Source organism: Chelonoidis abingdonii, chromosome 22 (assembly GCF_003597395.2).
Source record: "Chelonoidis abingdonii isolate Lonesome George chromosome 22, CheloAbing_2.0, whole genome shotgun sequence".
NCBI classification, from domain to species: domain Eukaryota; kingdom Metazoa; phylum Chordata; order Testudines; family Testudinidae; genus Chelonoidis; species Chelonoidis abingdonii.
This window is the reverse complement of record NC_133790.1, coordinates 17029495-17057127: the sequence shown is the minus strand read 5'-3', so window position 1 is coordinate 17057127 and position 27633 is coordinate 17029495. Positions and strand designations below refer to the sequence as shown.

The window sequence follows — 27633 nt, the reverse complement described above, 5'->3', positions numbered from 1 at the left end:
TCCTTTGTGTAGCATGGCCTTCTGCACTAAACCCTAGAGGCAAAGTTCCTCTTGGCTTCTCTTCTGCTCTCACCAGTTCTACCTCCTCTTTACCTATTGTACCTCTGCACCCTTCTTCAGAGGCAGCTCACCAAAAAGTGTCCCTCAACCTTGTCATTCTCAGTCGGCTAATTTCTTGTCGCTGTCATGAGAGAAGGATATCTTCAGGAGAGATTTGAACACGGAGAAGGAAACCACTGTGTGGACCAGACCACAGAAGAAGCTAAAAGAGCAATCTTTAAGCTCATAATAGTAATTCTCTATTCTCTCTGTGGGCAGGCACTAGAGGACGCTACCTCTCACACCTTAATATGTTGCACCACTCCATTCTCTGAAGGGCTTGCAACCTCAGTTATGCCTTTGATGGAATTATACTTCAAGCACTCCAGAGACTGGCAACCTTTGGCACGCAGTCTGCCAGGGAAAGCCGTTGGTGGGCCAGGCTAGTCTGTTTACAATGGGGACTGAGGGAAGCAGCACAGGCTGAGGGATGTGCTGGACGCCCTTCCCGCAACCTCCATTGGTCTGGGACGGTGAACCGCGGTAAGTAGGAGCTGCAATCAGCTGAACTGGCAGACGCGGCAGGTAAATAAACCAGCCCAGCATACCAGGGGCTTTCCTGGCAGGCTATGTGCCAAAGGTCGCTGATCCCTGTTATAGTTTAGGACTCCAGAAACTTTAACAGAATTATGTTATACCACAACCCACATCATCATATTGATGTAACTCTCTCTCCCTTTTCACTGTATATCTCACCTTATAAAGGGGAAGATGGTCACTTGAAACTGACATGGGATTACTACTTCATATCTTGTCCTCTTTGCCATGCACATCACTCAAATGTACATTTTCAGCAAAACATACACAGATTTAGTCCCACAGCTCTTTGCTAAAGCAAGCTGTGCAGCTAACCTTCTATACTGAAACTTTGTGTTGACGTATTTAACAATTTATACCATGTGGAGAAAATCAAAGGGTAGTCAATCTCTGCTCAAAAAGAAAGCCTCTAAACAGAGCTTCTAAAACGAACTCCTTTCAAGAGAGCAATAAAAACTAATGAATACTCCACAGTATCCAGTAGACATAAAAGAGGATTTGTACACTGCTTGGACAGCACGACATTCCAGAGAAAGAGGAGGAAGCTTCACCAGGGCTTAGTGATTACGGATCCAGAAGTTTCTGAAGCGTGTGCCACAGACATGTATGCAACATGTGGCAGATTTGTAACAGACACAAACACACCTTTACACATCTAACCAAAGTCTGTGTTCATGGGGTATGAGAGAGTAAACAGGATAAAATATGGGGCCAAAAGTTTGGCTGGGGCATATCAGTGTATGTCTGTTAAGTTTGATAGGGCTAGGATGATATACACAAGCTGAGAATCTAGCCCAAGGGTTCTCAAACTGGGGGTCAGAATCCCTCAGGGGGTTGCAAGGTTATTACATGGGGGGTCGTGAGCTACCAGCCTCCACCCCAAACTCTGATTTGCCTCCATCATTTATAATGGTGTTAAATAATTTATAAGGGGAGGGGGTCACACTCAGAGGCTTGCTATGTGAAAGGGGTCACCAGTACAAAACAGTTTGAGAACCACTGATCTAGCCCATGGTATTTGGGCTCAGAGGTCTCAAATGGTTTTCTGTTGTTGAACTTGAAGGCAGAGAGAGAGCTCTGAGCCCTGTGTGACTTTTCAAACATGCATGAAGGGGAAAATATTGTTATAGATTAAATAAATCTGAATGCGTGTCCAAATGGATGGGTACAGAAAAAAAAGATACTTCAACTTCTTCTATATGCCAGTGTGACTAACTGGTGAAAAGAATCCAGCTGCTACATATCTGACTGGCTGCATCCTCTGTCCTAGCATCTCTGTGGGACTTTTGTCTCCAGTGCTGTTCATGCAGCAACATTTCACCAGCATGAAAATTGATTTTAAAAAATAAGAAAATATTTTGGGGGGGAAATCTGGTGAGGAATCTCATTGGGCCCAATACATGTTGTAATTAGAAGAAATTCTATGGCCTCTGCTATACAAGAGCTCATATAAGGTTGCCAAGCCTCCAGGACTGCCTTGGAGTTTCCAGGAATTAAAGATTAATCTTTAATTAAAAAGGATGTCATGTAATGAAACCTCCGGGAATACATCCAACCAAAATTGGCAACCCTAAGCTTAGGCTACATGATCTGATGGTCCTTTCTGACCCTAAGCTACGAACCTCCTTAACTCGTCTGGTATCAAAAGGTTCTCATCTTCAGAGTTCTGCACAGAGATACTGAACAGTCAGTTTGTCCTCAATACTTCACTCTTCTCTGTACAAGGAACCGCCTTCTTGTTGATTCCTGCTCTTCAGTCCTCCCCAAAAAGAGGGCTACAGTAGTATAAATAAGAGAGCTTCACACAGACAGCTGCAAACCAAAGGCCCTGGGCTAGGGGGAAGGATAGCGCTCAGTGGTTTGAGCACTGGCCTGCTAAACCTAGGGTTGTGAGTTCAATCCTTGAGGGGGCCACTTAGGGATTTGGGGTAAAATCAGTACTTGGTCCTGCTAGTGAAGGCAAGGGGCTGGACTAGATGACCTTTCGGGGTCCCTTCCAGTTCTATGAGATAGGTATATCTCCATATATTATACATTACACTTCAAAAATATTCATAGTATCCCTTTAAGCTATATTGGAACACACAAAGGACAATATGAATCTTAACAAATAAAGATGCTCTTAGGACAAACATAGTGAGTGATTCTGCTAGCAGCAAAATCTTGAACCACCTTACACATTAGTGTAAGCACATGACTGATTTCATGTAAAAGCAGAAAATCATAAACAGTACTGTACAGAATCTCACACCTGGATTTGACATTCCCCCCTCCCCCACCTTTCCACTGTAGGAGAAATTGACCTGGATTCTCTCTCACATCTCAAACGTCTTGCACACTGATCTGTAGGCAGGACTAATGGAAGAGGATTTGTACGGCTGTTTAAATATCTGCTTTCCCTACGAAAACAAAAAGGAGGAACACTGAGTAAATGTTAAGTAAAAGTAAACACCTACCAGCGTAGAAACTCATCAGATTAGGAATCTGGTCTGCTGGTATGAAAGACTATAGAAAGAAGTGAGGAGGATGTGAGGAATCCAGCCTTGATTTAGATATGAATGTAATGACAATCACATAGGCCTCTAAATTATATGCAAGTCTCAATATAACATTTAAATCTGCAGTAACAGGGTTGACTTCTACCACCTCTGGGATAGGTGTGCAGCCTCTGCTATCAGAGCCACACACAAATCATCCTCAACAGCAAGATTTTTATAGTGATTAAATGTATGGCACTTATTTTTTTACATTGAAAGAATACAAATTAAAAAAAAAAAAAAAGATAAAAAGAGAGCAACCTCCCTGTTTCATTCTATCCCCCAGCAATCTGAAAATTCACAGGGCAAGCAGCATGTTTCAGGATAGTTACAGGAACATGTGAAAAGTTAGAGACCAAAGGGTTACAGAAGGACTTATAATTTACAGAGACAAGGCAGGTGACATAATATATTTTATCGGCTCAACTTCTGTTGGTAGAAGGGACAAGCATTTGAGCTTCACAGAGCTCTTCCTCGGGTTTGGAGAAAGTCACCAGAGTTACAATACACAATGTGCTTTAGTAAAACTTCTATTTCCAAAATGACTGCTGGTGTCAGCCATCTTGCTGCAAAGTAGTATCATTTGTTATCATGTAGAGCTGTCCAAGAAAGAGGAGAGCAGAATGTTAGGGAATAACACAGTCACCATCCTACTTCAGTGCTGGTTCATCAGTCATGAAAAATACTTTGTTTAAAGTGCCCTCATGCCTCTCTGTGCGTAAAGGATAGTTTTTGTGATGAGAAAGTTAAATTGTTTTTCTTTTCTGATGCACTCCAAGGAATACTTTGATTTTTGGCATAGGTATGGCATATGGGACACTCATTTGTTGCACTGTTTCTTTGGGAGAATTACCCAGACCTAAACAAGAGTTGAAGCTACTGGCTTCATTGTGCCTGGGACAGTGCATGAGTTCTGCCAACCAGTTTAGGTTACTGTCTTTCTGCTTCTTCGAAAGCAGTTTAAATTAGTCTTGCAAAATTCTTCTTGCTTGACTAGTGAGGAAAGTATCATTAGCTCCATTACTTTTACCAGCGCAACATAGGTGGCTAAATTCCAGGCCTGGCCTTATAAGTTGCCACGACTTGTGACAAAGTTCCTCCTCTACCTTGGTGGGTCCCGCGCTTATTGGCGGATTTGCTCACCTCAGAGATCTTCCCCTCTGGTGGAATCCACAGTCCGGGTCAACTCCTCCTGTGTCTGATCAGGAGTTGGGAGGTTTGGGGAGAACCTGGGCCTGCCCTCTACTCCGGGTTCCAGCCCAGGGCCCTGTGGATTGCAGCTGTCTATAGTGCCTCCTGTAACAGCTACACGATAGCTACAACTTCCTAGGCTACTTCCCCATGGCTTCCTCCAAACACCTTCTCTATCCTCACCACAGGACCTTCCTCCTGGGGTCTGGTAACGCTTGTACTTGCTCAGTCCTCCAGCAGTACACCCTCTCACTCAGCTCCTTGTGCCTCTTGCTCCCAGCTCCTCACATGCGCACCACAAACTGAAGTGAGCTCCCTTTTTAAACCCGGGTGCCCTGATTAGCCTCCCTTAATTGATTCTAGTAGCTTCTTGATTGGCTGCAGGTGTCCTAATCAGCCTGTCTGCCTTAATTGTTTCCAGAAAGTTCCTGACTGTTCCGGATTCTTTCCTGTTACCTTACCCAGTGAAAGGGGACCTACTTAACCTGGGGCTAAAATATCTGCCTTCTATCACTCTCCTGTAGCTATTTGGCCTGACCCTGTCACATACTGTTTTGCAAGGCTGGGTTTAATGTACTGTTTGTCCCACCCATCAGCTCTGAGACTCAATCCCAGTTCACAATCCTGTCAGATGTCTGCCAAAGATGACCTGTAATTATTAAGGACACATGTAGTAAATTGTGCTGAATTTCTTTGTGTACTTTTATTGCAGAATGTCCCAAATGGCAAATGCTATCTTCAGCACAAAGCTCATTTCAAGCCAACCTTTTTTTCAATTTCAGACAGAGATCTGATCAATTCCACATTTCACTTCTCATTGAATCCCAAGCAATTTAAACTTTGAGATTCAGGGAATATGGATCCTAATAACCAAAAGAAAGTGAAAAGGAACCTGTGATGCAAAAGAGGTCCTGGTATCAGATAGGGTGAGCAGGACAGAGTCAATCAGCAGGAGGTGGCATATGACACAAGGACGCTGGTGGGAACTGGCTGGCTGTAGAGAGGTCACTGATATTAAAGAAGGCTACCTAATATTAGCAGAGGACAGTAAGGTCAGGATCTGAGCAGCCTGAAGTCAGGTGATAGAGAGAAAACCAAAACCCAAGGGTGAGAGCAGGAGGTCTATTTGAAGGGGGAAGCTTTGCAGGAGATAGCCATCCAGAGTGGAGAATGGATCGGGGCAGAATTTACTGCAGCGCACAAATACTGGGGTAGTCCCAACAGAATACAGCTTCAGCAGCAGTGGCTGCCCCATGTGGCAGAGGCCCATTCATCTATTCAAAATCGATATTGTTTTTTAACTGGTCAAATACTGTTTGCATAACAGTCAAGTGCTGTAATAGGGAGTTTAGTCTGTGCTCTGGAGAAACCTACATAGTGTAGACACAATCAAGAAAGCTCACAGTTGCCTTCCTCACTCTCAGTTCTTTGATTTAAGGAGCTCCCTGTGATAACCAAGGATGGAATAGCCAGCAGCATGGTTTAACAATGTTGTCATAGAATATTAGGGTTGGAAGGGACCTCAGGAGGTCATCTAGTCCAACTCCCTGCTCAAAGGAGGACCAATCCCCAGACTTAAGTGATGGGTCCAATGGCCGGCTGGATGGAAGAGAAGGGTACTTGCCTCATCAACATAACTGATGGGCGCCTCCTCCAGCAGGCTGGAAAGAAAGGGGTCATTGTCCTTTTAAGGCCATCCTCTCCAGCTCACAGCAAGGGAGCAAAAGGAGAAAGAGACATTAGCTGTGGTGAGTAGGGAGGAGCAGGACACTGCACAGCTAGACTGGGGAAGGGGGCACTCCCCCAGAGGAGCAGAAGAGAGGAGGTATTTATGCCCTGCGTAGTTCCTGTAAAGCCCTTTTTCACCTTGCATGGCCTGGCGGCATCCATCTTCCCACTCACGGAAGCAGTTAAAGGACTGGGTTTCATCATGACCATATCTGGGCATTATGCTAGCCATCCCTTTTCTTGGAGTCTGGAAAAGAATTTTTCCCTCACCGCCAGATTGGCCAAGGCAAAGAGGGTTTAGGACCTGGTGGGATCGGGCAAGTGGACTAGGTTATAAATGTCACAACTTATGTAAAGCTTGTGGCAGATGTGCAATGCAGGTACTTATTATGGAATGGATAAGGTGATCTAATAAATCTGATTGGTTGACTCCCTGCCATACCAGACATAGGCACCTTGAACCCCCTTCCTCAGCAATTTTAGTGGATGCTTCCTTGACCACTCTCCTTTCTAGGCTCCTTAACCCTCATATGAGGGGAGAGTGGCAGGGTTGCAGCAGCAGAATTGCTGGGACTGGACTGGAAAGAGAAAGGGCTCACAGCAGCCACCCATGTATATGGAAGAGATTCTGGAAATGATGACAACCTGCACTGTACAATTTATTTGCTGAGATCACATATGTTCCAGATAAAGTTGCATCCTAATTTAAACCACATCCATTGCCTCCTGTCCTTCCAGCATAGCTGGACAAAGTTCAGTTGCAGCTGAGAGATTTGCCCTTTGCTATTTGTAGCATTCAGCACATAAAAATACATGTACTACTTCTTTTGTAAAATATTTGCTGGTTACTTTTAATATGACCTAGTTGTGAGAGCCTTGTTTTGCTCTTCTGTAACACTGAGCTGCTCTGAAACATGCTGCAAGAGAATACTGGAATGGCTGGTGGCTGCTTAGCTTCAAAATTATTATTCCATTTTTTGCTCTGAGAGAAGGTAAGAGGCTCTGTTTGTCCAACCATCTGAAAAGAAGCTCTGAATTACTTTGTGTAAAAACAGAAGGCCTCTGTATCCATTAGGTGTACGGAATAATGCAAGCTATGCCCCCTTTCTAGATCAACCCCATTCCACAAGGTATTGGTGAGTTTTGTTGTGAACTCACTTTTCAAACATACATAGTAACACACATTTTCTAGTTCCCTTCATTTAGAGCCAAGAGGTAAGGGGACCTATATTCCTTCCTAAGGAAATGACAGAAGGCAATAAGCAAGTGTACAACTTTAATTTATTCCTTAGACTTGGTTGTAAAGCATTAAGGTTGCATGTAACTAGGCTATATCTCTGCTACTAAAATCTATGCATAATTTATTTATATTACAAGCTAAACATCAGGAACTGTCAGGCAGAACTCTAGCAGCTCTTCACTAGCAGGAATTAAATGCTCTACTCATCATATAAGCCCCAGGACAGCCATATGCTATGATCCTGTACAGTATCAGTAAGCTAATTAAAGAAACTGCCTTAGCTTTCTCCTCTTTGTTACACTTCCTTAGGAGTCGAACTGTTGTTTTTTGAACCCGCACTCTACAGATAAACCTCACCCTCTTTCCAGTTTGTTCAGTGTTTGCTGTCCCTAAAGAGAAAGTTGCCTGGAAAAGTTGTTTTAAAATGTCATCAATTTAATTTTTCTCACTTTTTGAAGTTATTTCCCTGAGGAAAGTGCAGCTCAAAATGTACCTGCTTCTTAGCAAAGTCTGATGTATATTTTTTTGAACTCCATTTTCTACTACACTGACTGAGACACAAGGTCAGGCAACTAACCCAATGCCTCACACAATCAGTAGCATGTGTGAAGATGAGGAGACGACAGAGGCAGTGGGACACAATAATTCAGTGGCATTTTGTGTCACTCAGATACTACTCTTCTGTGTGACTGTAATGCAATATGTTATATTTTGAAAGAGGCCCTGTCCAGTCTACCTGGGTTAAAAGGATGCCAGTTGAAATATGCTGGCATAGTAAATGGAGACAGATCACCCAAAGGGCTTTGTCAGAGGATGCCATTTCAGAGTGGGGGGGACATCTTGGACCCTTTCCTAGCCCTCAGAGGGGAGTTATGGAATGATATTTCTCTGTATAAAATGTAGACTACTTAAGCTTAATTATTTATTCACTGTCATTTTAAGAAAGCCTGCATTTGAAAACCTTCATCTAAATACGTTTTCTGTCCTGTCACGGTTCAACAGGCAAATTACTCGACGTTCCCCTGACGCAGGCCAACGCTACCTTGACAGTATGCAGTGATCTCCCCAGTGTCTCACCTCCCATGCCCTTACCTTCACCAGACAGAGCTATTTAGAAGAAGCTCATACAACCAGCTCTCTCCAATCCAAGATTTACGCTTTGTTGGCTTTCCACTTCTGTCAGTCTGAGTTCAATGCTGCCTCATGTAGGTGGGAGGGTGGATAGGGGAAATATAATGCTACTGTTATGTATTTATTATCATGCTTGCAGTATCGGAAGACAGATAAAGCTTGAAAGTAATTCATCTTGAACATTAATTCCCAGTCACTTTTCTTTAGAGAAAAGATATACATTAATCATTATTAATAGGCATAGAGGGTATAACTGGTGCATTTTTACATAGCTTTTTGCCTTTCTTCCTTGGAATTCAACATTCACAGACATTAGGCTCTGGAAAAGGTTACAGAATGGGGCTCTCTGGGTGACTGAGCATGGTCCTCCACCACCAGGAGTGGGAACACAGCACACTCAGCCTCTGGCAAGACAAACCTCCTGTGACATTCTAGCATGGGGTGGCCAATCTGAGCCTGAGAAGGAGCCAGAATTTACCAGTGTACATTGCCAAAGAGCCACAATACATCAGCAGCTCCCCCGCCCCACTCCCAGTGCCTACCACTCACCAGCAGCTCTGCTGATCTGCACCTTCCCTCCCTCCCCGCACCCCCCAATCAGCTGTTTTGTGGGGTGCAGGAGGCCTGGGGGGGAGGAGCAAGGGCACTGCAGGCTCAGGGGAGTGGGCAGGAAGGGGTGGAGGGGGAGCAGGGCCTGTGGCAGAGCCAGGGGTTGAGCAGTGAGCACCCCCCGGCATATTGGAAAGTTGGCACCTGTAGCTCCAGCCTTGGAGTCGATGCCTCTACAAGGAGCCGCATATTAACTTCTGAAGAGCCACATGTGCCTCCGGAGCCACAGGTTGGTCACCCCTGTTCTAGCACTTATCCCCTTAGTTGGTCAATGCTGCAGTGCTGCCGAACTCCAGAGAGAGGTAGGTGTGGGTGGGTAAAAGATGATGTGATCTTAGAAGAACCCCCCCACCCCCCCCCGAGAAAAAAAATAAAGTAACAGAATAACTAATTAGGACAGCCACCTTATAGATCTGGCCCCTGGTGAAAACATGCCTTCACTAGGCAGCAAAAGCTAAGCTATAGAGCAGGTCTCAAAGGGATAGGAGAATACACACTACAGCCTAGTTTCCAAAATGGCTACATGTTAGCATTCCCACCCAGGAAACCTTAAGTTGAGCACTCGATCCCAGCTCCTCATTATACAAAGTTACTTGTATAGGCCAAGCTTCCGCATTTAGTGGGGATGGTCCTTGTTATTTTTTAAACAGAACAATTGGAGCAGGATTTTTCCTTTGAACAGGTGGAGAGTTAATGCCACCATGACTTGGTAACTAGTGATCTCTCAACAGAGCTTTTCTTCAGGTCCACATTGTAAAGGGTCATGCTGGACCTACTCCCCTCTACGGAAGACTAGACATCACCACAGAGCTTTGTAGCTCAATATGTTCCCCACACCAAGAAACGTAGTATAGGAAAAGGTTAAGGCAATGGTACAGGGTTCACAGACTGTATTCTGTATTACCACTACTCTTGCACTTGTTGGTCCAAATGGTAATGAATTAATTCTGCTGGGCAATCTTCACGTACTACAACATGTTCTGGCTTCTTGAGGAAGACTGTTAAACTGTCACATACTAAATACACACCTGGAACAAAATATAGCCACAATACAGAATTTATGAAATTCCACTGAGTCACCCTTTTTCTCAGGACCATCTGAAACACTGTACACGGATTAGAGTGTTATTTACACACACACCCATATTCTTCTGTGTATTTTGATTCCAAAGCAGGGGGCTGTCAACATTTACCTGCTTTGGGTACTTAGAAAGCCCCCACCACCATAGGATCCCAGTGCCTCATAATCTTTAATGTGAGAAAGTATTTCCCTATTCATCCCCATTTTACAGATGTGGAACTGAGGCAGAAAGACACGACATGGTTTGCCCAGGGTCATACAGGATGTTTGTTGCGGAGCATGAACTGAACCTGGATCTTCTACAGCCCAGGCTAGGGCCATCCTCCCTCCATAACTTCATGGCAAACAGCCATTCTGTCCAAGATTGTTTTATAGAGAATTCATTTTTTGGTGCATGTCAAGTAGGCAGGGTCTCTCTTTATGCCCTAGTACATCCATGGCCAGGCTTTGAATCCTGGGGCTGTCTGGAAGCAGGAATCTCTATGTAGTAGAAAGATTAACAGGAAAAGCTGCAGATGGTAACCTGGAAAAGTAGCACTTTTCATCTACTTACTATGCAAGTGAACTAATTTAAATATTTGTTGACATCAGGTCAGTTTAGCACAAAGATCCAGGCTATAAAATCAGCAATTTAGGAACTAAATTTTACTTTTTCCCTTCAAAACTGAAAAAACATCTGCAATGAATGCTAATTTAATAGAGGGGAATGGTATTTAAGCACAGTATTAATTACATTTTTTTAAAGCCGTTAAAAGCCTTATTGTTTCTATAAGACTCAGTGTCACGATGTATAACTGTACAGGAAATGAAAAGGAAGTGATTGTGACACCATTCTTTGACTGAAAGGTCTCACATTTCCACCCTTGACCAAGAGCAAACAGTGAATTATCTGAACAAGCCAAAGAGAAACAATTCAGCACAAACATGGAAGGTCTCTGGCACCGAGTTAACGAGTGCAGGTTAACCTAAATTTCATCTCTCATGTAATGATCCCATTAAGTGTACCCTTCCACTAATGAGCCTTAATGTCTTAGTCAAAGTTGAAGGAAGGATTGCTAAATGGCCTTTTTAAGATATATCAAGTCAGAACGTTATTTAAACTGGATTACAGAATAGTTTAAAAGCAAATGTTTCTGGATTACAAAACCAGGAAGGAATTAAATAATAGACAGACGGACACAGACAGACATTAAAAGAGACATCTCCTTTTCCACACTCCTAAAAGAATAAAATCAGTTTGAGGACATCAAATTTGCACACCAAATGAAATAAGAGAACCATCTGTGTTTACTACTGGTTCTATTGGTAAATTCCCTTCTTCCTTCCTAGTTCCACTTCTCCAGCCCCACATATCAGAATAGTTTCAGAACAACGTTTTTGGGGAGGAGAGTTGTACATTGCTTATTGCAGCTAGGAAAAGGACAGCAACAGATCGGTGGTTTGCTGGTTTATGAGCAAATCAGGCTGATGTTGCTCAAAGAGGGAGGCTTGCAATGGGCTGGTGATTATATTTCGGTGTTCTACAGCTCAGATCATCAAGCATGTTTAAGAAAGCTGGAGATACTCATTCACAAATAGCACTTTAATAGATTGATATCCCCTATAATAGAACCTTCTCAATAAGAAGTGTTGCTCGGATCATTGGGACTTGGTTCAGACTGCTTATGGGATCACCTTGGGTTTTCCAAATATACACTGACAAAATGGAAGTAACATCTCAAAGTCTAACCCTATGTAAACTCAAATTCCTTAAAACTGAGATAGAGCCTCTGAAGGTCAAAGGTCCAGCAAAAACACTCCTGGAAAAAAGTTAAGCACATCTTGCATTCCCAGATTTTCAACATTCCCTTATCCTGGTGGCCATGTTGAGAGAGAAAGGGAACTACCAAATTTTGTGCAACTTCCTGATTAGCATCAAAAGGCTTATGACTATTCTGATCTGTCAGATGATGATCATCCCTCTCTCAGGAATAAGATATTGAATCTGACCCAATAAGTGAAGCTTGACAATGGAAGGGGCCATTATCATTCCTTGGACCAGGAGGAAGATTAACAAAACAGAATTGAAAAATCAGGATCATCTCCACAAATACATGAATATTTGACATTTTCCTGGTGAAATTGGCGGCATGCAGCAACCCCAGTTACTGGCCACAATGTTGTAAACTGTCAAGTTTTGCATTAACAGAATGAAATCTGAGGTCAGGTCTACACTGCGACTTTAAATCGGTTTAATGGCCGATATACCGATTTAACGCTGTACCCGTTCACACGACGTCATCATTAATATCGAGTTAAACGGCTCCTTAAATCAATTTCGGAACTCCTCCCAGACGAGAGGAGTAGTGCTAAATTCGGAAGTGATAACTCGGATTAGGGTTCGTGTGGACGGAAATCGACATTATTGGCCTCCTAGAGGTATCCCACAGTGCACCACTGACCGCTCTGGTCCGCAATCCGAACTCGGATGCGGAGTGCCGGTAAACAGGAAAAGCCCCGAGACCTTTAGAATGACATTTCCTGCTTTCACGTGTCCAGCTCTGATCAGCACTGGTGGCGATGCAGTTCAAATGCAAAAGTAGCTCCTGCATTGAACCTTACGGGAGATACTAGATCTGATCGCTGTATGGTGAGACAAATCTGTTTTATCAGAGCTCCGTTAAAGAACAGGAAATGCCAAAGCGTTTGAAAAATAAACTCCAGGATACACAGCGGTGCGTGACAACCGTAACGGGAAGCCAGAGACTCAAACGGATGCTCATGGAGGGAGGGAGGGGGTAATGAGGACTACAGCTACCAGTCTCCACAGCAGTCTCTGAAAACTATTTGCATTCTTGGCTGAGCGCCCAATGTCTGTAGCTTAATACACGGTGTCTTGCGTGGTTCACGGAACAGCTCGTCAGTCTCTCCCCCCCCCCAGCACGTGAAAGAGAAGTAAAATAAATAATTCCTTGAGTACTGTAAATGTCACCCTCTGTGTACTGAATGCTGCTGGCAGAGAGTACGCTAGGTGTTGACAACGGTCAGGATACCGTTTGTGATCTCAGGGTCCATGATTGCTGTGCTATGGCGTTTGCTCAATGCACTCCGGGAAAAAGGCGCCAAAGGGTTGTCTGCTGCCTTCACAAAGGGAGGGGTGAGGCTGTACCCAGCACCACCCGGGGCAATGTTTTCTGCCCCATCAGGCACTGTGCTCTCAACCCGGAAGTGGGAACTATGAGATAGCTGAGTAACAGCTACCCACAGTGCACCGCTCCTGAAATCGATGGTAGCTTTGGACCATGGACGCAAACAATCGATTTCGTGATCCCACTGTGTACGCGCTAAACCGATTTTATTAGATGTTTTGTAATATCGGTTTAAGCTAATTCGAAATAATCGTGCAGTGTAGACGTACCCTGAGGTTTTCCTTCTCGTCATTTGAAGACATAACTGTTGGCAGGTTGCATACAGAGTGAAGATGGAGTGGCTAGAATTAGGGTGACGGATAGAACATGCTTTTCATATTTCACTCTAATATTGGGATACAAACAATATGAACTTGCCCCATGAATGTAAAAACGGCCCCCAAAAAACACAAAATATCTGTTTCTAAAGTCAACAAAAGTGTTGATAGGAAGCCCTGTCTTCCTCTGGTCTCTACTGGGCATTTCAAGATCTTGAGTATTCCCTGGTAGCTCAGAGTAGTGTTTCATCTGGTTACAAGCTGTCCAGGAATTATGTGATTTATGGCGGAGAAGAGACAGGACTTCGGTGAAACAAGTATCAAGTGGATTCTTTATTGAGGCTTCTGGACAGAGAGGGATGTTATAGTTCTTGCTGCTCTCAAGTTGCCAGTTATCACATCCCGTGTTTCTTAGCACCACCATTTGGGTTTTCTTAAACCCTGACTTAGATTCAGCAGTTACAGAAGTCATGGCTAACATTAATATCAAGCTTAATTTAAGCATTCCTGCCAGCTTGGTGAATGGGAGGTCGAGCACTAAATTGTAAGGCTCCTATCTCAGTTTGTTTTGTTTTTAAACTTCACAAGGTTAGAAGAAGTAGGTAGCATGTGCTGCAAGGCCTAAATAAAAAGCAGCTCCAACAGTGGAATCACAGTGACAGCTGAGACACTAGCTCTAGTCTAAACATTGGTATTCAACCACAGTATCCTTCCTTCCCTCACACAAAACACATATCATGCACAATATCACTGCTAATATCACCAATCCTCCAGCCTCTCCATCTGTGGATCAGTGCAAGGTAAATAACATCAGCAAAAGCATAGACTAACATAGCAGCAATTCACATAGTGAAGCAAGGAGTTTGATGCAAAGCCACCCACACTTGTTGGTAAATTTCATTAACACTCCTGAAAAATACTGAAATAAAAGCAGCTGTGCATGTGTAATACGCATGCTGTGCACTGGCACTGCTGAGCCCAAGTGATCTTAATTACTTCTAAAAGCTCTGTCAAAATAGTTGCTCATTTCTCAGTTACTTCATTCAGAGAGCAATGCAGTATTCCTTTCAGACTCACCTACAGAGAAGACAAGGTGGGCTTGGCAAATGATCAGGAGGAATAAACTCTGAAGTACAAATCAGATCATGTATTTTTGCAAATGGCAAACATGTGTCACAGTTTTAATTAGCTCTATTCACCAAAAATTGAATTTCTATGACCAACTGCTGTGTCAGTAGAAAAGCGGGCAAAGGGGCTCTAACATGGAAGTCAAACAGATGGCTGCAGCGTAAGTCAGCTAAAACATCACAATTTATTGCTGGTGTTAGCCATCTTATGTTGGTGATACATTTAATGATGAGCTGCAGAGAATTTTATTACAGATTCCAACAGATTTACAACACTTTGCTCTTATATAGCCCTTTTTACCCATAGATCTCACAGTGCTTTCCAGAAGATAGCTATCATTACCCACATAATACAGAAGGGGAACCCCAGAGCCTGGAAAGAGCCCACATCATCTTACACCCAATCCTCTGCTCTATGTATGGATCATCCAGCCACTCCTTTAATGCCTCCTGATGGCAATAGGATACAAATGGTTATATTATCACAACAATTCTCCTCTCTCCGCACAATGGCTATTCATTCCAATACCAATTTTATAAAACAAAAGATTGATAAATTGCCTTCTTTAACTGTTGCAGATTTTTCCCCATATACCTGAACAAATTCTCTGGATCACATACTCAGCATTCTCGAAGACTAGCTCTCTGAATTAAAAAAAAAAAAAAGGATAAATAGATATTACCTCCCACCCATCCACCCAATAGTGATAAAGAACGACTGTAGACATGAGGATTGCAATACCTTTTCATGCGCAGCTCCAGCAGTAGGCAACACATATGTTTATTACTGAGTTCCATCACAATGCAATTCAAGTAGCTTCTTAAAACAGGACCACTTAGTTAACTAAAAAGTGAGGTGAAATTCTGCAGCTAGCAGAACTTAACACTACACTAGCTCTGTATGCTCATGTTCATTACGCTGAAGAAAGCTGGGTCCTGTAAATAAAATTCTTGTTTTTTTTCCTCCAAAAGCAGCACCTTAATTTAAAAACCAAAAACCACACTTGGAATGCAGAAGTTCAAGTAGATCAGAGCATTGCAGGTGCTAATAGAAAATTTATGACATGGATCAGGTTAATCTATTAACGATCAGTTTTTTGTCTGCAATCAGAGAATCTCATACTTGTTCAGATAATCCTTTTATCCTCACCATAACTAATTTCTTCTTGCAAAACCATTAGAAAGTGAGGCACTGCTAAGGAAAAATTATGATCTCTGGATCCTACTCAAAGGACCTCCATTTCCAGTGGGACTGCAAATAAGTTCAATAATGGGCCCTTTCAGAACACTTTTCATTACTTTCTGCATTCATGAAGTTAATCATGGGAATAGCCAGTGCAATTTAGAGCCCGCAAGCCCAAGGAACGGAAACAAAGCAACTTTTTGAAGATATATTAATCAGCAGAAATGTGACATAAGTACACTTCAGTGCAGCAGAAGGTGCAATATGGAATCTTGATTAGTTTTGTTTGAACGATTAGACCTCATCATAACATTGAAGAATTTAACAGTGTATAATCTTATAGACTATTTACAAAAACTTCAAGGAAAAACATCAAAATGAAAGTCAGTCACTCTATACAGAATGTCGGTACCTTAGGTCTTCACAGGCTGGGCCGAGGGCTCTTTCAGACCTTGTGTTCTAACATGCATTGTCCAGTTGTGGATGATTTAAGAAATGCAAATACCACCTAATCAAAGGTCTTTTTTTACTGGGAACACTGGAAACTGGTTCTTTAATGCTCAGCAGGCAAATTGTATCTAAAGCTAATACCTATGAATTACATTGAATATGCATCTCTGACAGGTTCAGAATATATATCCTACAGCTCCTCACTCACTGCAATTTGAAATCAAGTTAGGCAATATCTTCACCTGGGGTGTTTGCAGATAAATCTGAATCAGAAGTGTTCTAGATTTAGCTTATATCAATAAAAAAGAGCTAACACTGATATTATGCATTCCTTCACCAGCTGGGAATAAAAGTCCACTTGTGCAAGAAGAGCGTCAAAGAACTGAATCATTTAGAAAACTTGCATTAAAAAACCCCTCAAATGGGCAGCTAAGGAAAGGGCTCGACAAATGACCAGAATCAGCCTACTGATCCCAGCACACCTGATTAAAGCTGGATCCCTAGCACCTACGACTATGCTTGCAATGGCACATTTTCTTCTTGGGATACAACTCAGGAAATCACCATTCTTTAAGCACTGCCCCAACTACAGGAAAGGTTAACATTTTTTTTTAAATGTATATATAATGTTCCATCTTACACAAATGGCCAACCACTCACAAATGCGCCTGGAATGTCAGCACTTACAAGGCTCTAGTACAAGAGAATCTGTGGCAAAATGAGAGCACCCCATAGTGCCACACTGAGCGCCTAAGTGCACCTATGCAAAAAGAGAGGCAGGATATTTGATTTCAAAGTCAGGGTAAATAAACCACTTTTTTAAATGCATGTTAAGATGCTAAGGAGAACAGAAGCACAATCCATGTTCCCATCTTACCGCAAGCAGCCAGACGTGTTCTTGAAGACCGTGGTCCATTCAGCATCCCGAGGCTTAGAGTCCTCATTCGGCTCGCTCTCCCATCCAGAATGGGGGATAATCACCTCATTTGTCAGTGTCTGAAGGCCATGGTTAATGATCACCATCTTCAGGGGCTCATAGGATGATAAGTTCCAAAGAGTGCCTTAGACAGAAACAATGGTTATTAGCCAAGTTAGAGTAGTTTAGGGGTACTGCTCATGCAGACTAACATTTCCAAAAGATTAAACCATAAAACAATATGAACAGAGGAAATTACTTACCTGACAACATTTCTGAGAATCCAATATAACCACATGGTTAGGACTCTCTCAGCAGTTATCAAAACAGAAAGCTATACCACCTTTTTAAACGTAGTTATATTTAAAACAGGTAGAGCGGCTGAAACTGCTGGGCCATATAATGTACAGGAGACATACGATGTGTGTTCATTAATCATCTACATAAACTATAAGTGTAAAGATTCAATATGATAGTATTCATTCTGAACAAACCGTTAATTAAACTTGCAAATCTACTTATGACCAAAAAACCCACCCCAGCACAGAGGGCAGTGCAAGGCCGATGCAGCACATAAAACCTCAAAATACGGCTTCAACTGGATTTAAGGGGCATATAGCCCTGGTGTCAATTCTCTGTACAGAGTTGAATTTCACCCCAGACTTTTTCCATTCCATATTTACTTTCACATTATTCATTATGTCACAGGCACATACGATGCAGTGAGGGCATTATTCCTAGGGGAGACTGAGCACCCACAACCCTCTTTGTCCTATCACCTCACCTTGATTTTGAATCACAGCTGTAGAAAGAAGGCGAATACCAAATCAAAGCAGCAGGAGTCACAAATGAAGGTTGTACATGATAAACAATGCAAAATATCTTAGGGCTAGTATAGTCTACACTTAAAAGTTTTAACAATGTAGCTATGTAAATTAGGGGGGTGTTTTTTTGCCAACCGTTATCCTGGTAAAAACCCTATTAGGTGTAGTAGATGTAGGAGAGTTTTGCAAGGATTTTTTTTTGCAAAGATTTTTTTTTTTTGCAAGGACTAGATGTAGGAGATTTTTGCAAGGACTTAATGGAAAAATGACAGAGACCTTCCTAAATATCCAGAGACCCTTTCCTAATAATATGTATCATTAATGTGCATCATTAGGTCTACACATTTTTGCAAACTAACAACTTAAGTTGCAGATATTTGTCTTCAAACACTTCATGTTTAAAAAACAAAATCACACGGAACAATATATGGTCATGTCAGGACTTTTGTTTCAGTCACACATCAATCTCATAAAGTTTCATGGTTATAATGCCTGCAATTTTCTTCTTCCAAAACTCCTTTTTAAACTATCAGCCAGATATTGACTCACTGGACCAATTATGCCCAGGTATACTGGTGTTAATCAGGAGTAATGTCACTGAAGTCAGTGAGTTCTACCAGCGCAAAACTAGTGTATGTGAAAGGAGGACCAAGTCCGCCACACCTGTCTGTAAACAAACAGAAAAATAAAGTTGTAATACTGAATCCTCCCTGATGTAGGTTGGAATGAAAGCTTAATGCTCACGCTTTCATTGAAAAAAAAACAAGAGATGGCAAACGTTTTTTGTCCCATTTTAATAGAGTGTGATCCATATAGAGTCATATTACATACTAGATTGGAATGAGAATTTTATCTCCACTACCAGTAGCGGGTGGCAATTATAACCCAGCAGACTGACAGCTAACAGAGTTTTAAGACTGACACTTTATGATGCCTCTGATTCAAAGTGGCATTTACAAAACCCAGGCATCTGTTTAGATGTAATTGAACACATTAAACAAACCCAGTAGTAAACAAAAGAATTTACCTCAGATGTTAACACCCATCTTTCTTTACTTTAATCTCTTTCTGGGTACATACATTAATATTATTTACTTGGCACACTTCACTTACTCCACATACACAGCACAATATAAGTTGTGTGTGCTTTTTGGAAATTATTTTATTTAGCTCTTAAATAAGATAAATGACAAATGTAAATTAACTTTCCATTGTTACCATTTTATATATTAAACAAACATATCCTCATTGTTACATAATCTGCTAAACACCCTGGGAGTTAAGATAAAAAGGAAACCGAGAAAGGAAAAAAGCAGCTCTATCGCCACTCAATTCTGGGGAAAAAAAAAAAAAAGTCAGTACTAATTTTCTTCTACTTCAGCTTACACAGATACATTGTAAAGAAAGCAAAATCAACTATGTAATCAATTTAAAATATTTATAATCAGGTGATACAGAATTGTTCAATAAGTTGTCATTAGAATCATATCAAAGAATTTGATATAACAAGTTATCCATTCTTTATTCTTATATTTTGCTAGATTGCGAGTAGCCCCACTGACTTCAATGGGACTACCAATGTCCTTATAATACGTGCTTACAGTATGAATGGGGGGTTGAGGAAAAAAAACTTTGTAAAGATCTGGAGAATGGGTGGTCTTGCCAAGCGGTCACAGCTGGGCTTAGGTCTGCCCACCGGGAATGGGAGACACTGGGCAGGAGTTGGAGGAATCACAAGGCCAGGTCCTGTAAACAAGAGTCAGGCCAGGAGTCGGGCTCTAAGTCAGGATGGAGTCAGAGCCCAGAAATCAGGAGATAAGGTAAAGTCCGGCATTGCAGCAGGCCAATATCTGTGTGGTTGCCCAAACAACTTCCTGGAGTTAAGTGGGGCACATGGCTAATCAGAGGGCTGCAGGGTACTCACACTCTGGGTCTCGTGGGGAGTACTTCCTGTGGTGCCTACTCTCCACAGTGCCTCTGTGTGGCCTCCTGGTGGGACTAAGGGAATATCAGCCACACCTGGCTCTGCAGACTTGGGTTCCAGCCCTCAGGTCCTTACAAACTATTTCTGTGGGTATGTTTATTGCATAATTGTTTCTTATACTTTCCTCTGAAGCACCTGGTACTTGCAATAGCAGAACCAGGACACCAGAAGAGATGGATCACTGGTGTGATGCAGTAGGACCATTCCTATGGTTCCTATATTTCTTCTCATCTATAGTTGTTCTTCACCTGAGCTAGTAAAACATCAATTAAAAAGCATGTTGATATTTAACAAAAAAAAAAAAATCTTTAAATCAATCATTCTGAGTTTGGAAGGGGCCAATATACGAAAGCTTGGTAGGCCACAGACACATTCCGAATAAAGTATTAAAAGTTTATACACTTCATGTTTGAGTGGTTTCACTGTTAGAGATTCACAAAACTTTCTTCCTCTGAAACAGGATGTTTCCGCTCTTCACCTGCCCTAGACAACTGACTATTCAGCACACTACAATGCTAGTGAAGTAAATAATTTCATTTCTTTAGACTAGAGAAGAATCAACTAGGGAAATATTTTAAAAATCTGAAAGAAATCTGAAATCTTCCTAATATTGCAATAAGGACAGGATGGTCCCAATTTAGCAATAGAATTCAACACAGAACAAGAAAACTTTTTGATAAGTTTAATCCCTTCTCAGACCTCAGACAAACCAACCAACCTTTATTAGAGGTTTTTGCAAAATTCTCCAGTGCTTGGGTACCACCTTGAAGACATCTGTGTCTAGATTTTAATATGCCCTAGGTCTGTAAAACAAGGATATCATCTCCAAATTTCTTCTGTGTTGTCAGTTACTGGTAGCTATTTCTGAACACACTAAACCCTATACGTATTCAAGAGAATCACATCTGGATTGCAGAGAATGGCCACAAAAAGAAAGTCCAGTCCAACAAACGTAGTATGTGAACAACTTCACTCATGCCAGTTCTCCCATTTAAACCAATGGTGGGACTACTCGCATGAGAGAAGGTACTCGTGGGCACCTTCACCAATAGTTTCTAAAGAAAAAGTTGCCTATAAAATGCTAAACAAGACCTTAAAAATAAATGCCCTCTTGGGCAGCCAAACAGCTGCTCCTTGTGGGAGTTGCAAGACAACAACAACTTGACATCAAAGAGAACCTTCCCCTACCCGCCATTTCCTCTGTCCCTTTTGGACTCAGGGATGCAACTATGATTGCGAGGTTTTCCATTTCTCCCTCAACTGTACAGCCTCTCTTTATGCTCCAAAGGAGGCATCACTGAACTATGGAGAGACAAAAAGATACGCCATATTATACCCAAAATATGCAAGTAGGATCTTTAAGATGTTCAAAAGAAATAAATTACAAGGCTCCAGTAGCTGGCTATATGGGGGAGACAGATCAAAATAATCCTTCTGTCAAACAGTACTCAGAGAGGGAAAACTTAGAAGATATGCAAAGAGTGGTCCAAGATAGGCAGAGCCTTGGTCATTCCCTATGCAACATCTGATGACGTGGGAAGGATTTAGATTCACGGCTGGCCATGTAAGGAAAATACCTCTTAACAAGAGAGACAGATAACAAACAGAACAAAAAAAACTCTCTTCTTTTCAAAAGGTGCAAATCAAGAAGGGGATTACATCAGAACTTTACATCCCAGCAGCCCTCCAGTGTCTTGGGGAACCAAGCCCAGGAAGAGGTTCTCATGGTGGCAGCCATGATTTTAATCCCTAACAACAAAGTTCACGCTACAGTCTTTGTTTTTTTTTAAAAATTGGACATTAACCCTGTGTGAGAACAAAGTGACAAAGATTAACATCACGGTAATTTGACCTCTGCCCTTAAAAGTTATTCACTGCATTTATTAGTATAATTAACATGTTATCTAATAAAAGTTAGTTTAAAAATTCCTGTCAATTTATCAATTCATTAAAATTACCCTAAAGATAAACCAAGTCATTAAAACAGTAACTGCAAGACAAATTCATCCATCAACATTTTCCATGTGCCATTACTAAAAGAATTTGCCTTTTTGAGCATTGATCGGTGGCTGGCATATATTTTAGGATTTAAATAAGACAATATAATATTGCCTTGCAGAAGATAATCATTTTTTCTTTCATTCATAAGAGCTAGCTTGAACATACCCGCAGGTTTCAGGCTACCCAAGGCATCAAGCATAGGCAGAAGCAACAGGGTCCTCTTTTTTAAATAGTTTGGTTGATACAAATTGTAACAAAGAAAACAGAAGCTATAACTGTTTTTGCAAATCCTCACTTCACAGCATCTAAAAGCAATTAAGCCCACAGTTCCAAATGCTGTGGGCCCCACCTTCTAGCAGCTGTCTATAACGAGCAGGTTTAAAGAAAGTGTGTCAACCACAGACATGCTAATATCTTTTGAAATCCAAATAATCTTAAAAAAAAAAAAAACAAAAAAAAAAAACTCTGCTTAGTTGCAGAATCCAGTGTTCGTATTAAATTACACCAATCAAAAACCTGTTTACTCTTTCAGCTATCCAGCACATTGTATCATTTATCATCTAAAATAAATTGCATATATTCGCTGGGTGCTCTTGATGTAAGTTGATCTTGGAGACATCTGTCTGACATGTATTATATTAAATATGCATTTTTTTCTTTTAAATTGAGCTCTGGTGATGGGAGTTGTGCATCCCAAGTTGAAAGAGGCCAAGCACAGATCCAGAAGATAAATTAGTGGGTTACAGAGCACGCCATGAAATCTACACACTTTTGACAGGTTTCCCCAACAGAAAAAAGGAGTAAATTCACCTGTAATTAGAAAATATGCTGCTCGTATTAGTGGACTTCCAAAAAGAGTTAATGCCCACTGAAATGAATTCTGGCTAACTGCTAGGCTTCTATCATACAATAAATGTCCGCAAGAAATGGTTTCTGATGGGCTGCATCAAACAGAACATTATTAGATCAAAAGATTTTCTCCTTAGAACATTTATGGTCAATCATTTTTCAATTAAACCCAATTTGCCAATACAGAGTGTCAGGAGAATAATGTTCTGCACCACTTAAAATATCATGCAGTGTCATTAAACAACAAAATTACATTTCAATGAGCACACAAAGAATGAAAAATTCATTAAAGCTACTAACTTTGACTGCTTGTCAAAAAAGAGTGTAATAGAATTTCTGTCTTGCATATCTGATGGGAACATTTGTTCCACACCAAACCTTATTGTTCAAGATAAAAACCTTTGCAGCTTTCCCAATCAGAGCAAATTTCTCTCTTTACCAGCTCAGCTCTCATTTCTGAAGTCAGAAAGTGATCCATTGAATGGGTAGCTTTGCACAGTCCCAAGAGGATAACTGTGGACGGATTCAAGGAAGAGCTCCACAAAGTAGCATTTCTGATTGCAGATCAATTCGTGGTGTAGCTGTGAAAGCCTTAATAAACTGAGATTTCTGCAGCACAATAGGTACAGTCTGTTTGTGCAACCTTAGATTTAAAAGAGAGAGCTAGAAGATATAGCATGACTATATCTTTGGGGATTGATGGGTACTTTTCAAATGCCTAACAGTTCTGACATGCAGGGCCTCATGCTCTAACACCATTCTCAGATTTACCAGAAGTTCTGTGTACAAGAGCTATGATGTCTAGCAACAAGAGGCTTTCAGTTCTGAGGAGAGTGATACCACCAGACGGGAAAAGCTACATAGGACTTACCTAATTTAGCAGTAGTGTGATATCAAAATACTGAAACCCAACTGTAGACTGCTGAGTGATACTATGAGTAATGTCTACCCAGCAACCTGCTCTCGCCCCAGCTCGCAAGGCTTGCACTGCAGGGCTAACAATAGCAGTGTAGATGTTCAGACTCAGGCTGGAGCCTGGGCTCTCAGACCCTCCCCACTTGCCAGATCTCAGCGCACATGCTCCAGCCTGAATCCAAAACAGCTACACCGCTATTTTTTGCCCCACAACATGAGCCCAACTCAGTTTACCCGAGCAATCAGACTCGCCACCACAGGTTGGGGGGGTGTTGTTTGTTTGGTTTTTTCGGGGTGCCATGTAGATGCACCCAATGATTGTTTAACCTGTGTCCTTTCAGAGTTAGTATCCTAGGATATATATTGATGTATACATCTAGGCTGCATTTTGGTTTTGGTTTTAGAAGAGCTTAAGAGAGTCAGGTGCCCAAATTGCAATGGGATTTGGGGGCATAACTCACTTAGACCCTTTGGAAATCTCAGCCCTATTTTAGAATACAACCACACCTAGAATGAACAATTAATGGCTGGCCACAATTCGGATCTGAATAGCAATCAGTCTAGGTAACATGTAACAACTGGTTTGAAGTTGCAGCCTTTTAAAAGAAACAATTAAGCTTATTCTTCTTTACTTCCATCTGAACCCGAACAAACTTCTGTATAGTGGCAAAAGTTCTCAGAGGTTTCATTCCAGACAGAATCAAATGCATTCACGGCAAACAGATACTCTGATCCACTGCAGTGGGAAGGTATCCTGATATAAAAGTCAACTTACCATGAGAGCTCCAGAACTATAACCAGCATATAGAACACCGCATAGCATGCAGTCTTTGCAGTAGCATTGGCTGAATGCGCTTCTTGTACTGTTTTAAAGATTTGACTCCTATGTCTCCCTGGTCTCATCCCTCATAATTCCTTTTTGATGAGCAGTTCATTCTCTCCAATGAGTCTGAATATCAGCTGTGATTCTACCAGCCTTAGCCCACACAAATGTTGTTGCAACTCTGTTCCCTTCGGCATTACTGCTTGAACGTTTAACACCCTGTCCTGACACTATTGCTTTAAGAGCAGAATTAAACTCACTCTCGCATAGATGGAGATTAAAGAATCATCATCATCAGTTTCTGGACATCTGTTTAGGTTAATACCTTTAACATTCCTAGGGTTTCTCAGCAGAGAAAAAACAGCTTAAAATAGCAAGCAGGAAGTATACCTACATAAGGACGCAGAGCAAAATTACTAATTTTACTGCTGTGATAGGATCAAATGGCACATACGTACACTGTGAAATTAATTCATCAGTCGGGATTCAAAGCAAACACCATTCAGAGGGAAAGGGGGCAAACTCCAGTTTGTTTTTGCCATCTCTGCGATGACTGATTACCACTTAACATTATAATGATGTTCCTCCAGAGTAAATTATAGACTAGCTTTTTCTTTTTTGAATCTGACGAAATAAATGTATTCCTTGGCAGAGCTCTGGAAATGAGTTTTGAACAAACCAGAACTGCAGAGAAATGCATTTTACTTATCCACTTTTTTTTTTTTTTTTTTAAAAAGGACAATACACAAAGTCAGCCATCCTGCTGAATCAAATACTTTGGCAAAAGGCTCCTCTTTCCTAGCTCTATGGAGAAGGACTGGGGGGAAAGGAGAGAAACTAGTTTGTGGATTGCATGGTTAGGCCCAGTTTGCTGTAGAAATGCTCAAGGTAGGATAAGCATTTCAGTACCAATATCCATCTCAAAGGACGATGACTGGCAAAAGCCTGGAGAGTTGCCATGAGTTCTGCAGTGATTATAGCATCAAATGTATTATGCCACATTTACGATTGAATTTGCTTGGCAATTCCCAATACAGATAAGGTAGCTCAACATTTCAGCCATACAGGCCTATTTTCACATGCTCACAACTTTCTGAAAAAACTCTATTTTTGGAAAAAATCCTCCATCTGGTGTCCATCTAATTGTCATTCCCCCTCCTCCCCCACCCAACTCTCCAAAGAGGGGAAAATCTACGTTCCTGCTTTTGAGTTATGGGAGGCTGAAGAAGAATATGTCTCCACAATGTAAAGAGCTGTGGACACACTTTCCCACTCCCCTCCACATATATAACTCAGTGACTGAACTTTGAAACCTGGTATGTAATTCACTACTCATTTTGGAGTATGTCCAAGGCTAAGTTCAAACAAAAGCTGGTTGAATAATGGAGTCACAAATAATTGGGAAAAAAAATCACTGCTAAGTATATATCAGCAATTAAACCAAAAAACCCTATAGCGCCTCCTTTTCTGAACTTATAATGAACATTCCCCCTCCCAAAACTGTCTCAGCAGCAGCCCCTGTGCCTATCAATCAGAACATTTTCCAGCCTTCAGTGTTAACCACACAACCTCACCACACATTCACAGCACCTTGGTTTTTCCCCTAAATAGAGAGGTGCTTGCAGTTACACTATGACACACTTAATGCAGCAGCATCCAGTGGGCTCATAACACCAGGTGCCTAAGGGCATGTCTTCACAGCACAAAACTTGAGTTTTGCCCATAACCCGACTCCCAGCTACACACGCAAATCTCTAGTTTGAGTTAAGTGGTGCTCTTAGGGCTCTTGATGCTGTAACTAGCAACGTAGTGAGGATGCAACTCACTCTGTGCTGCTAATCCAATCACTCTGTGTAACTCGTGTTGTTGCTCTCACTCCAAGTAGGCTTGCTGGAGTGAACAGACTTGATGCATTACATATACGTAGCCCTCTTAGGGCTGGTCTTCCCTGTAACATCCTGGAGGGCCCAACGCACCCCCAAACCTAGACTTCTATGGTGTAGAGTTCTCTAGTATACTTTGAACTTTTAGTGCCCAGCAGCGGGGTCCACACAGTGCACAGCCTGCTGCAGTACCGTAGATTTACACCCCCACATGCTGTATGCTGCACACTAACTCAAATAGATATGCCCTTAGACAAAGGACTGCAGCCAGTGGTTCATAACTCTTAGACAATCTTGTCACCTTCAAAAATTCTTGTTCCTGAAACCAATAAAGTCTTCCCCTGAAAAAATACAGACACTGACCTGTAATGAGCTCTCTGACTTCCATGTCGTTTGTCTTCCGCAATAACCTGATCAGTGCCGGGATCCCATCGCAGATCTTTATAGCCACCTTGTTCTCATTATCCTTCCCGTAAGAGATGTTTCTGAGAGCCCCACAAGCTTTGCGATGAACTTCTGGCTTTGGGTGATCTAGCAGACCCACCAAGATGGGAATCCCTTTCAGATGCCTCACATCCTTTTTTATTTTATCGTTCTCATAGCACAGGTGCTGCAAGTATGCTGCCGCGTTGGACTTGACTGGATCGATGGGGTGACTGAGCATGGCAATCACTTCAGGGAGGTCAGGGTCCCGCCACCTGGGATCTTTGCGGATGCTGTCAATGGAGGGGGAACGCTTGCCCAGGCGTTCAATGCTGGCCATGCTCCCCCTCTCCGGCTGTGCTAATGGTGCTACGTAGCCACCATGAAGGTAAGGGATCCTCTCATCAACCATCTCTGACTCAACAGGGTCACCGTAGCCCCTGCATAGGGAGGAACATTCCAAATTAAAAAGTGTATTTAACATTCAGTGCTGCTGAGCCAGGATTAACATCTGGGTGATGATCAAATCTTTTTAACCTCACATATGCATTAGTGGTAGGATATTTGCATTTTTCAAATAGTTTTCCTGGCCATACAAAAATTAAGCAGCATTAAACATCACTCAGCAACTATGAGACCATAGCATAGTATTTGTTT

At 41.8% G+C, this 27633-nt stretch overlaps 1 protein-coding gene across 1 annotated transcript in view; it reads right to left on the bottom strand.

Moving 5' to 3' along the window:
- ARVCF (ARVCF delta catenin family member) overlaps positions 1-27633 on the bottom strand; it is a 449379-nt gene that overhangs the window by 79454 nt on the left and 342292 nt on the right. Inside the window, 2 exon segments of the mRNA XM_075060041.1 lie at positions 17236-17419; positions 26917-27416. Of these exon segments, the coding sequence (XP_074916142.1) occupies positions 17236-17419; positions 26917-27416 (684 nt within the window).